The sequence below is a fragment of the Calidris pugnax genome, unplaced genomic scaffold (assembly GCF_001431845.1).
Source record: "Calidris pugnax isolate Ruff unplaced genomic scaffold, ASM143184v1 scaffold38, whole genome shotgun sequence".
Lineage (NCBI taxonomy): Eukaryota > Metazoa > Chordata > Aves > Charadriiformes > Scolopacidae > Calidris > Calidris pugnax.
The window spans coordinates 17,328,410-17,340,952 of NW_015090995.1; the positions used below are offsets into that span (position 1 = coordinate 17,328,410).

Consider the following 12,543-nt stretch of genomic DNA (forward strand, 5'->3'; position numbering starts at 1 on the left):
CTGAAGGTATCACTGAAGGTACACACTTGAGCTGCACCTGTGTTCCATAATGTAAGGTGAACAGAAAACAATCCCTTGCAGCATGTTGCATCAGCTTTTTTCCTCCAGCACTGATAAACAAATATGTTGTTACCAACAAAATAGAACTCCAATCTAAATTAAAAAAAAAAAAAAAAAAAAAGAACGGAGGTGGTTACATAATGTTGGTGTTTAAATCTCTACTTTCTGGTCTTCAAAGAGACACCTGCCTGCGCCAAAACTACCCTTTCCCCTTCATATTGGCTCTCTTTGCCTTTCCTCTGTATAAGGTAGATGGTTAAGGCAAGTAAACTCAAGCCAAACATTCTGCAGATGTAACTGGTGTGAGGTAATTAGGCATAGTGGATATTTTGTCACTTCAATGACTGTTAATTTGTTTTTGAAAAAAATGCTTGCTGCTTTCTTACTTCTTCCCAACTGAATGGGGAAGTAGTTTTAGACAACCAAGAGTATCATTTCTTCCTTTTCTTCAAACTAAAAAATCCACACATTTATGTTTTTGTGTGTATGTATCTCTGTGTGTATATATATATTCCAGATAAATCCAAATATTAATCTACTTTAATTTGTGTGAAATGGGACTAACACTCCAGAAGAAAAATAGATGTAGAGTAGGGGATTTAAAAATGCTTTACATCAACACAACAGAAGTGCGTTAGCTTTGTCGTTCATCACAGACATGGTCATCTGAAATTCAAGGGGGCAATCTGACAGTCCCTTTACAGTCTGAAATCTGCTCTGCTGGTACACAGGCTTCTTTCATGTGGTGACAAAATACTTGGGCTTCTGGACTCTTACTGAGAACTTGTGAAGGAGAGTTTAGTGACTTCTGCAGAGCGTGTCTTGCTGGAGTACCTGGACAGGCTTTACCACTTACTGAGGATGCTGCTGTCATTCCAGAGCTGTTAATGCAGTGAAGGGCTGACATGAACTTGATTAGCGAGTGTGTTCTGGGCAGTGACACAGGTGAGCTATAAATTTGGAAGGCTGAATTTGGATCAAGCCTTATTTAAGGTGGGAAAAAACTAGTTGTGCTCTTGAAACGAAAGGCAAACTAGTACTTGGAGATGGATGGCTAGCTCAGCAGGGATTTGTCTGGGAGATGGACCCTGTGGAATAAAGCTTGAAACCTGGAGAACTGACCTGTCTCTTTCAGTGTCCTGTTGCTTAACAAGTTGTTGTGGTCAGAAAGTAAGGAAATTTCCCCTCTGCTACACCTTTTTTCCCCAAAAAATATCACTGTGTTTGTTATGGAAACCTGGATGTGGCTGTCACTAGCTCTAGGTCCTGACTGTAAGACTTGTAGGTTGAAAAGTTGATTTTGAATGAAGATGTAAGCCAGTGCCGTTATCAAAGTGCTGTAATGAATAATCACAGCACTAAACTCAAATGTCTGTAGGAAGTAATACAGATGTTTTAGCTTCCAGATTAATTTTTTAATTCCATCTTGCTTTTTTGAGCTACCCTATGTTAACTGCTATAAAATCCTTTTTTCATCTCTCCCTCTGGTTCTGTGGCATCAAACCAAAAAGCATGTTTCATCTTTAAACAGGCACTTGAGAAAGGAGTACCTGAAAAGTGTTGGGAGGTTGGTCAGCAATAGTATATTGATTTTGAAATGTACCAAGTGGCGCTTTTAAAAATTATTTAATTATTTTTTAAAAAAAATCACAGTCACTGCTCAAATGGACTGTGGAACTGGAGGGAGAGAGAACCACTAAGAAAAGAGGGAAGGACATGGCCTTTGATAGCTCTCTGATGCTTAGTGTAATCTTAAGCATACTCTAACTGGAGGAATTCTAGTAATTTAATATCTCTTTCTGCCTATGACTCTTAGGTTGTTGGTAAGATTGGTGTTGATGCTGGGTTGTGACTTAGATGCAGTCACATAAGTATCTAGTTTGAATATTGCTGCATTGTTGTTTTTGTAAATTGATGTAAAGCTAACTTAGTCTTCAAAGGCTTGTGCTTGACAATATAAGAACCTTTGGAAATAACACTTTATTTGGTCTTTTCCAAATGGAAAAGTGTTTATCTAACTTAGACATTAAATATTTATTAAATGGATGATTGATGGTGTTACAGCACGACAGGCTTAAGCCATTAAGAGTAGCCATGGTTTGTTATAAAACTTCAGAATATTTGGTGTTTTGTGTTTTAGAAGAGGTTAGTAGTTTCACAACCACTAGAAGAGTGCAATCCCGAAAGAGGTGAGGGAGGATAATAATGAAAACTAGTTGTTTGCCCTATACAGGCACATTTCCCATTGTGAACTCTGACTCAGCCCATCCTCTGTCTGTTTCTAGAAAATAGTGTAAGCTGAAAAACTGAACCCCAAACCCACTTTCCCTTTTGTGATCCTGTAGTAGCTGAGTAACCTAATACGTGGTTTGAGTTGGGCTCATGTAACTCCTTGGCCTCTGAACTCTTGCTCGCAAGATGTTTCTCTCACTTGCTGTGTCTGATCAGATGTATGTGAATTACCACTGTAAGGAAAGTGTGCCTTTGGGGAGGTGAAATTTGGTAACAAAACCATCTGTATTTCTTCTTTTTTCTTGTACAACTTCATATTTTTGTTAGCTCTGCAGTTTTGCAAGCCATGAGACTGAGATGCTTAACACTTGGTGTGTGTGTGTGTATTACCATAGCAGGTTACAGAGCAGGTTTGTATTCAGTGTTCACAAGTAACATGACAAGTTTAGTCCTTTGAGCTGCTTGTGGGGGTGTGCATTGGTCAACACCTGGAAAACCCAGTCAGATATGGAAATCCAGAGGGATTAATTCTTAAACAGATGTAGTTTGGAATGGATCACTCATCTTGAATCTTTTCTCACAGACACGAATCTAGACTTGTCAGTAGCTTCTGTTCAGAACAGAACTCCTCATGTTTATTGCCTTCTCATGGGACAACTAATTATTAACTCTTGGGTGTGTTTTGTTTTGTTGAGCACCTGGTTTTATTTCCTTGTTTAATTGAGAACAATTAGTGGTAAGGGTGTGATTATTTCATGGAGTGTCACTTCAGGTTTTTAAACAGTAGTTCATTATAGTTAAAGGGTCAGTGCTGGTGGGAATTTTGAGTATTATCTGTGTATTATGAAGTTGATGTGTAGCTCTGTCCTTCTAGAAATCCAAAGCAAGCTGGGCATATTACATAGTTAGGCTTGCAGAATAATGGTGGGTATTGCCTGGTTGTTGAATAGTCTTTTTTGTTTAGCTTTTTCTGCTTTAGGCTTTTTAGAGGTAGCTGGGGATGAGGTAACTATCTTGTACTTAGTTTATACTGCTATGAAAATGCCCAAGTTAAAGTAATTATTCAAGTGGTATAAACCCAGTAGAATTATTTTATGCCAGGTGTTTTCCTAATGGTAATGTATATAAGGAGAAAAATAACTGCTTCATTTGTTCTATTTTTTTTAGAGGCTGAAACTGAGGCTTTGGTGCTATTCTTCAACTAAAAAAAGCATCTTTTTTTAGGAGATACCTGTAATGAAACTTAGTACAGCAAAAAACTATGCTCAGAGAAGAAAGGCATATCTAGTCTGCTTAAAACTTCCTCTCAATTTGACTTGAAAATTTTTCAGTTACTTTCGAATGACTTAGAATGTTCATTATGTTTAATTGATGTTAAGCATGTTAAGTTTATATTCTTTAGTGCCAAATACATTATGTGATATTTAAAAGGAAGTAAATCCTTGTTAATGGGTTTACTTAATTAATACTTAAGAAAATTCTGTGAAAATTAAGTGTGTTAAGTTATGCAAAAATCAGCATATATTTTAAATATTTCAATACCGTGTTACTTTGTATAGAATTTTAAGTACTTGAACATAAGGCTAGTGGTACTTGCTAAATCCACGTCCCCCTCCCCCCTAATTTAAAATATGTGGTATTTTCTTATTTGGTTTTTTGCTCTTTATCAGTGACAACATAAATCATTAGTAAAAAATCTACCTTTCTCTAGTGTGATAAATCTCAAACTATATATATTATTGGGTTTGGATGAAGAAAATCAAATGTTATTTGAAGTAATATTTCAACAGAGGGCACTCATGTGCTTTGAGGTAACATGAAATCACGGTATTTTTAAAGGTGCCTGGAATAAACTGTAGCTGAAGATAACAAATTTTGTGGGCTAAAATACATAAATGTAATTTGATAGGATTTGGGAAAATTGGTTATTGTCATCGTAATATTTTCATTTTACATTAGTCCTAATTTCATACACTTACTTAATTTCTTTGGATAATTTACAGTACATTGAGGCAGTGGATTCATTTTGCCTTGAACTGATTCGAAGTAGATGCATTATTATGATTTTTTAGCTGAGTTACACTTGGTCTGTAAGATTTAACAGTTATAATAATGAATAAGAATTTAATAAATAAAATCTTTACAGCTAAAAAGGTGGTAGAAGACTCTGAAGAAAAGAAAGCGGCCCAGTCAAAGAAAAGGATTAAGGAATTAAGAGTTTTGGATGGAAAAAGTGCACAAAACTTATGTAAGTCATGTCAAATACATTAAGTGAACATCTAATTAGCATGTGCATATGACTATTCTTAAAACTGTTACTTTTAACTTGCTGCTTCGCTCTAGTTAAGGAGGGAGAGTAGTAGATTATTTTATTTGAATTAGAAAGAACATAACATATCACTCATGCCTGTGACAAATGAAGTGAGTAAACCCAAATCTGTGTGTTGTTTATTACCTCATCCTGGAGCACGTTTTCTTAAGCAGAAAATGCACTATGACACAAGTGGTGTAAAGCTCAAGCTTTGAAAGTATGGATGCAGTAAAATCAGCCGTAGTAGTTAGGCTGAAGATACAGCACTTAAGTAAGATGGCATGCTAACCCATTTGTGTGAGGATACTTTGTGGTTTCTTGAATGGGGCTCTGTTGAGATGTTATAACATCCTGAGACCAAATTGCTTTGAAAACTCCCATCTTTGAAGGGTATACTATGTATTGTCTCTCGTATAACTTCAGTTACCCTAAAAGGTGGTAGAGCATGGGTATTGGCTTTGTGTCTTTGCTGAGTTCTTTATTATCCTTTTGACATGGGATTTTTTTTCTAGACTGTTACGTAAATGTCACTTAAGCAATTGTAAAAACAAAGAATAATAGGTGAAGTCTTCTAGTCACTGAGTATGTCTGAGTGGTAATGCAGGTGTGTTGCCATTCATAAAAGTACGGCTTTGTTGTTAGAGTCAAATAACGCTGCTAGGGAGCAACTGAGGCTGATTAAACAATTAAAACTATTAACATAGTATCATTTCTTAGAAGTAAAATTCGAAGTTGAACTGCAGTAGTGTGGCTCATCTGTTGTTTGTTTTATATACAAAGTTTCTTCATTGTGAAACATTAGTTTGGATCAGTTAAATTTTTGAGCTGCTAGTAATTGTTTGCTTTCTTGTATCAATCTTTTTGACCTTTTTGATTCTAATTATTTCTTACTGAATTTCAGCAATATTTCTGGGTTCTTTCCGTTTGCCTTATGAAGAAATAAAAAATATAATTTTAGAAGTTGATGAAGAGAAGCTGAGTGAATCTTTGATTCAGGTATGTGAAAATGCTTCTGGTTTTGTTCCTAGTTTGTTTTTCACATGAAAATGCTGTAAAGGTGTGAGAATTAATAAGAAAGAATAGTTCAGAGTTTTCTGGCTGTCAGCTACAAATGTATCAGGGTTTTTTTTCAATTTTTTTGTTTGCTTATTTAAAATTTCACTTCCACTTTTGAATATGGTTGATTATAGCAGTAAAACTGTCTTTACAACACATTGTTAACAAAAGTACTTTTGAATCCCTAACTTGATGACATTTCAAGAGGAAATCTCTGCTAATTCTAGTTTTTCGGTGTTGAAGGCAAGCATTTACCAGATTTAGGCTTGTGGACAATGCAGTTCCATCAGTCTTCTTGTGGAAACAGCTCTGCTTGTCACTAGTGATAGATGAAACTACCTGAATGTGTCAGGACACTGCTGCAACCCAGAAACCATCTGTAAATCAAGCCTGCTCTCAACCTGGTTCAATCTTATTTTGAACCCAAAATATCTCAGCTGGAGAGAAGAAAGTATGGAATACAGATTCTTTACATTTCCTCACAGTAGGAGGAGAGCAAGTGTGTATACTGCCCCTCCTGATCTCTGGGGAGTGACAGTGCAACAGAGAAACATGTAAACCTAAAGTGGTGTACAGATGTAGAACAATAATGGTACTGTTGTTGAACTGGTTTATTTGAGTATCATACACACATTCACATTGTAGCTAACATACGGGGCCTCTACATATACTGTCCTTCTTCCCCATCTCCTGCTTATAGCCCTGTCACTGTGCCACAAGGGCTTTCTAAATGTATTTCATCTTTCTTGCTCAGACTTAAAAAATGGTTATTTCAGGTACACTGGGTTAAACTGAGTTGCCTGGTCTCTTCACCATTAGTAATTCTTAACTTGAAATTTTAACATAAGTGTTTCTTAACAAAATTACTCTTTTGCAAAACATACGGTGTAGATGGAATTATATTTTTCAAATTAAGTTTGCTTGTCGTGTATTTTGCAGTTTTTCTTGTCACCAAGGCTTGCTTACGTTTCTGGAGTTTTGTTTTCTTGAGGTCCTAAAGGAAGTGCTGCGGTTTTCTCACAGACCTCATGCTCTTGGACTCAAAGCATGACATAAAGTTTATCTTCCTGTAGTGTCATATTCTGAGATTTACACCACCTAACCTAATGTGTTTGAAAACACAGATTTGATATCAGAAATTCTCATTCATATTTCCTTTGGGAAAATACTTTTTTTTTTTTTTTTTTTGCTATGGAATAATGTTTTGGGAAGTTCCCAGTAGATGGGAAACTATTTCCAGTCTGACTTTGATGTGTTTCACTGTGGTGTCCTGCTTTAGGCATGGAATTGATTGGTTTTGAGTATGAGCCCTAAAATTAAATACAAAATACTTCCTATCTATCTATTTACATGGCTAAAAATACTATCTTTGGCTACTGAGGAAGTCTTCTTACAAAAAACTAAAGCACACAATATGTAGTATTTGGAAATAAGTAAGGAGTCTGAAATTCATGTTTATTGATCAGGGATATCGGATCATTTGGTTGAGAAGCCTACAGGATTAGTAAAATCAAAAATGAACAGGGAGAAACAACCTACTTTGAATACCTCAGATGGAGAATAGTTTCATATGGGTATAGTTATCTCTGCAACAAGTGTAGGGATATCTTGAGACCTGGCTAATAAGAGAAGGATTTAATAGGTTGTGCTTTAGTATAAGGTCATGATCTTGTGTGTTAATTGTAAAATGCTGGGAGCTGCTGTTGTAATGGTTGCTAATCAGTTGGAAATGACTGAAGAGCAGCAATAGCCTATGCTTGGCAGGACAAGTACAGCCACCACTGGCGTAGCTGTATGTGGAGTTGCTAAGCCCCTGCCCAGTCCCAACCACTCGCCCTGCCTGCTTGTCAGGGCTGGGGGCACAGAGTGAGGACAGAGAGGTGGCCTTAAGCTGCACAGGTGCTGTGCAGTAGTAGCTGAAACGTTGGGGTGTTACCAACACCACTTTGGTCACAAGTCAAAGCAGCACCATATGGGCTGCTATGGAGAAAATTAACTTCATCCCAGCCAGAGCAAGTACACCATAAAAAAGGCAAATGTGATTGCAAGGTGTATCAGGTCAAGTATTTCCAGTAGAGAGGATAATTATTATGCCTTTGAATAATGCGTTTCTAAGACCTTATCTAAAATATTCAGTGCATTTCTCAAAAATTAATTTAAAATGGAGAAGCTGAACTTAAAAACTACTTAAGATGATTGAGGGATGGAGAAACAGTCTACAGAAGGAAGCTAGAAAAGATTGGCTTGATTAGATTAGCAATATAAATAGCTGAGAGGGGATATGACTACATTATAACTGTATGGGGAGAAAAGTGATGTGCATAAGCATTGGGGAGAAAAATGAAGTTGCATAAGCGAAAGGCAATGTTACCACCAGAATAAATGTATATGAATTCATCATGAATGCAGCTATTTAGAAACTCAGCTGCCTATAATCTTCAATAAAGTGAGGCTTTGGAATTGGTCTGTTTCTGAAGGGAATGGTGTGGCAGAGTTGCTCTCATAACAGGGAGGTTTAGCTGATAAGCTGGAGGAGATTCCTTCTCTGTTTCTAAAGATATTAGAAATGTAGTGGGGTAAATGGGCTGTATAATCTATTTCATGTTCAGTCTATTCTGGTATATTTTTATTCTAATCTTCTGAGTTATGAACTAATTTAGCAGTTTAACAGTTTTCAATACTAGTGATTGGAAGAATTTTACAAAGCAAACCTTGCTTTCTTTCATGCTTAGCAGAACTCATACTTCATGAAAATGCACATGTGGAAACTGCTTTGTTCTAAATATCAAAGTGGTGAAAGCCAAATGGGTATAGCATAACGGAGCATATCGAAATGTGCTTTTTCAGTTATGCTTCTCAAGTCCTTGCTTCTTGCTGCTTTTCAAACTTATGTTGTAATACTTACTAAAATTAATTGGATTAATCAGTTTGAGTACATGGTAGACTATATACAGTTGTAACTCTTCCGTGAGGAAAACACTCTCAGAAAAAATACTCTCAAATCCTTGTGTGTCCTTGAGATAAATTCTTGTAAAAATATGATTGTCGAACACCTTGTTTAGCAGAATTCAGGGTGTTGTGACAGCGAGTAGGGAGTGAGAGTTTCAGCCTCTTAATTTCTGCCTTAGATTTCTACTACTACTTATCTGTAGGTAAAATTTTTTTATTTACCCTGTTTTTATGTAAACCCACATCATCATGAATACATCATGAAACTTTGTTTCCTCAAGTAGTCACAAAGATTTGAGTATGTAATCACTCAAAGAATGCTTTAGCTTAATTTTCCATTATTCAATACAATTAATGAAAGTAAATATATTTAAACATATATATGGGGGCCTGCAGTGCTAACAGAGACAAACTTTCTCTCTTAGAAGCTGAGGGTAAAAGGAGTTGATCTGTTAGCTCTAGATTGTAAGGGTGTGTGGATGACTGTGTTAACAGCTTTGGGTTATGTGACTAAAAAAAAAAGGCAGTTTTAGTAGTAGGTACTTGCATTTCTACATTGATGGAAAAAATAATATTTTATAGTAAGCTTATTAATGTGTACTGAAATACACACTTCTGACAAATACTGTCAAATGATTGATGACAGCATTTGGTAAATAGTCTATCTAATGAAAATAGGTTAAAAAATGTTAATTAGTTCATGTCTTTGATCTTTATCAGCATTAAACAGTCAATCAAATGAGCAAGAATGTTTTACGGCTCCTTACTTTTTTTTGAAGTAGAACTCTGTGGGACATGATTTTGAGTTGATAAGAAAGAAAGCATGCTTAAGTTTAAACATGAGGCCATAGCTTAATTCTCTGCCATCTAGTGACTCTGATGCTTATCTCTGTCAAGTATATTGAACTTTACTCACTGAGACACTCAGTACCTCCCCGGTGTAAGTGTAAAATATCTTTCTGTAACAAGGACACTGTGTATGAGACTGCTTGTCATCTGTGTTTTTCCTTATTAAGATGAGTGAATGTTTGATTCTTTCAGCTTGGAGAGTTAAGTTAGCTATCACTTGCATATTTGACAAATTAGACTGATGCCTTTCTGAAAGTTGTACCTTATAATGCCTACTTCATCAAGCCTGGCAGAGTTATCAGTAATCAAATTCTCTGAATGAATACGAATATTGCCAGAGTGATGGCAAGATTGTTATGTTTTAAAAATAAGATGTGAATGTCTAATAGTACAAGTTTTCTCTCATAAGATTTTTTATCTGGAAAAAAATATGCTACTATAGTGCCAGTTGCTTTTCTGATTTTAAAAGGGACATAACTTTTTTTCATAGCAGTCTTGTTGTGACATAGACCTGAACAGTCATTATCAGTTCTCTCATAGTGTCAGTGTCCGTGTCCCTTCAGTATCCATGTCTTACGGGAATATGTGGCAATGCACCTTTTCTGGTGGGAGGAGAACTGATGTGCTAATAACCTAACCAGAAGAACTTCAAGGAGCAGATTTTGAGATGTTTTACTTCTATGACTAGTTTTGCAGCAAGTATAAAAAGATTTGATTTTTGTAGCTGTACTACATGACCGTATCTTTACCTGAGATCTGTGTTGTAATTAAAATGCTATAGAATTGTGTATTCCATAGACACTTTATTGGAAGTAAACCTTTAAACCTGATGCTGGTTCTACTATTTACTTATCCAAGTTTCAGAAGATGGCTTTGCATGCTAAGAACAATATAAAGTGTTCCTATAAATATATTAGTAATAAAAGGAGGACTAAGGAGAATTTCCATCCCTTAGTAAATGAAGGTAGTAACATGGTGACAAAGGGTAAGGAGAAGGCTGAGGTACTTAATGCCTTCTTTGCCTCAGTCTTAAGTAGTAGAGTCAGTTGTTCCCCGAGGCGCCACACTCCTGAGCTAGTAGATGGGGGTGGGGGGCAGAACGAAGGCCCTGTAATCCAAAGTGAGATGGTGAGGGAGCTGCTCCAACACCTGGATGTACACAAGGTTATGGGGGCGGGTGGGATTCACCCGAGGGTATTGAAGAAGCCGGTGGAAGTGCTCACCGAGCTACTTTCTGTCATCTACCAGCAGTCCTGGCAACATGGGGAGGCCCCAGCTGACTGGTGTCTAGCAAATGTGATGCCCATTCACAAGAAGGGTTAGAAGGAAGATCTGGGGAACTACAGGCCAATCAGTCTGACCTCGGTGCCTGGGAAGGTGATGGAACAAATCACCCTGAGTGCCATTATGTGGGGCATGAAGGATACCCAGGCGATCAGGCCCAGCCAGCACGGGTTCACAAGGGGCAGGTCCTGCTTGACAAACCTGATCTCCTTCTATGACAAAGTGACCCGCTTGGTGGGTGAGGGAAAGGCTGTGGATGTTGTTTAACTGGACTTTAGTAAGGCCTTTGACATGGTTTGCCTCATCATTCTCCTGGAGAAACTGGCTGCCCGTGGCTTGGACGGGAGTGCTCTTCACTGGGTGAAAAACTGGCTGGAGGCCGGGCCCAGAGAGCGGTGGTGAATGGAGATAAATCCAGTTGGCAGCCCGTCATGAGTGCTGTTCCTCAGGGCTTGGTATTGGGGCCAGTTCTCTTCAACATCTTTATCAATGATCTGGATAAGGGGATCGAGTGCACCCTCTGTCATTTGCAGGTGACAGTGGGGGTGTTGATCTGTGGGACAGTGGAAAGGCTCTGCAGAGGGATCTGGACAGGCTGGATGGATGGGCCGAGGCCAACGGTCTGAGGTTCAACAAGGCCAAGTGCCGGGTCCTGTATTTGGGTCACAACCCCATGGACGCTCCAGGCCTGGGGAAGAGTAGCTGGAGGTGGAAAAGGACCTGTGGGTGTTGGTTGACTGTCGGCTGAACATGAGCCAGCAGAGTGGCTGGGAAGACCAACAGCACCCTGGCCTGTATCAGGAACAGTGTGGTGAGTAGGACTGGGGCAGTGATCATCCCCCTGTACCCGGCACTGGTGAGGCCCTGCCTTGAATACTGTGTCCAGCTTTGGGCCTCTCACGACAAGAAATACACTGAGGTGCTGGAGCGGGTCCAGAGAGAAGTGCAACAGAGTTGGTGAGGGGTCTGGGGCACAAGTCTTGTGAAGAGCGGCTGAGGGAGCTGGGGGTGTTCAGCCTGGAGAAAAGGAGGCTGAGGGGAGACATTCTCGCTCTCTACAACTCCCTGAAAGGGGTTGGTCTCTTCTCCAAAGTCACAGGTGATGGGACAAGAGGAAATGGCCTCAAGTTGCACCAGGGGAGGTTTAGATTGGATATTAGGAAAAATTTTTACACAGAAAGGGTTATTAAGCATTGGAACAGGCTGCCCAGGGAAGCAGTTGGTGCACTGTCCCTGGAGGTATTTAAAAGGTGGGTAGGCATAGTGCTTAGAGATGGTTTAGTAATGGTTTTTGTCAGTGTTAGGTTAATGGTTGGACTAGATGATCTGAAAGCTCCTTTCTAACATAAAAAAATCTATGATTATAATGTCTATAAATTATTCCGCATAGAGAAACAGGTTGCCTCCTTTTACTCCTTTTTACCCTCTCAAAAAATCTCCCTAAAGGCCACAGCGGGAAAGCAGGGGAGACACTGTGTTCACCTAGATCTGGAGGTATTTCTGCCTTTCTTCTATAGGTAAATGTCTCCAACTCTGTCCCTTTAATTTCTTCATTGGCTAGCGCTTGCCTATACCTCAACATCACTTGAAATTCCACAGAATCACATATGTCTCCAAGCTACTACAGTGTTTTGGATCCCATATCCAGTATCCAGAATATTAATAATTTTTGTTTCTTGATTTTTCTCATCATAAGTCTTCAATACGAACTAAGGTGGTTAGTGGAGATTGGAAATGAAGTAAAGGGCACCCTTTGTGTCTTTTTAGTGTAGTTTTAGTGTAATCATATCAGATAATAATAT

At 38.3% G+C, this 12,543-nt stretch overlaps 1 protein-coding gene across 3 annotated transcripts in view; it reads left to right on the forward strand.

The window, feature by feature from the left end:
- Nucleotides 1-12,543, forward strand: part of DIAPH2 (diaphanous related formin 2) — a 235,680-nt gene that overhangs the window by 73,643 nt on the left and 149,494 nt on the right. For all 3 annotated transcript variants that reach the window (XM_014955198.1, XM_014955200.1, XM_014955199.1), the window contains 2 exons: nt 4,439-4,540; nt 5,505-5,599. In XM_014955198.1, the coding sequence (XP_014810684.1) occupies nt 4,439-4,540; nt 5,505-5,599 (197 nt within the window). The remainder of the gene's footprint in view (nt 1-4,438; nt 4,541-5,504; nt 5,600-12,543) is intronic.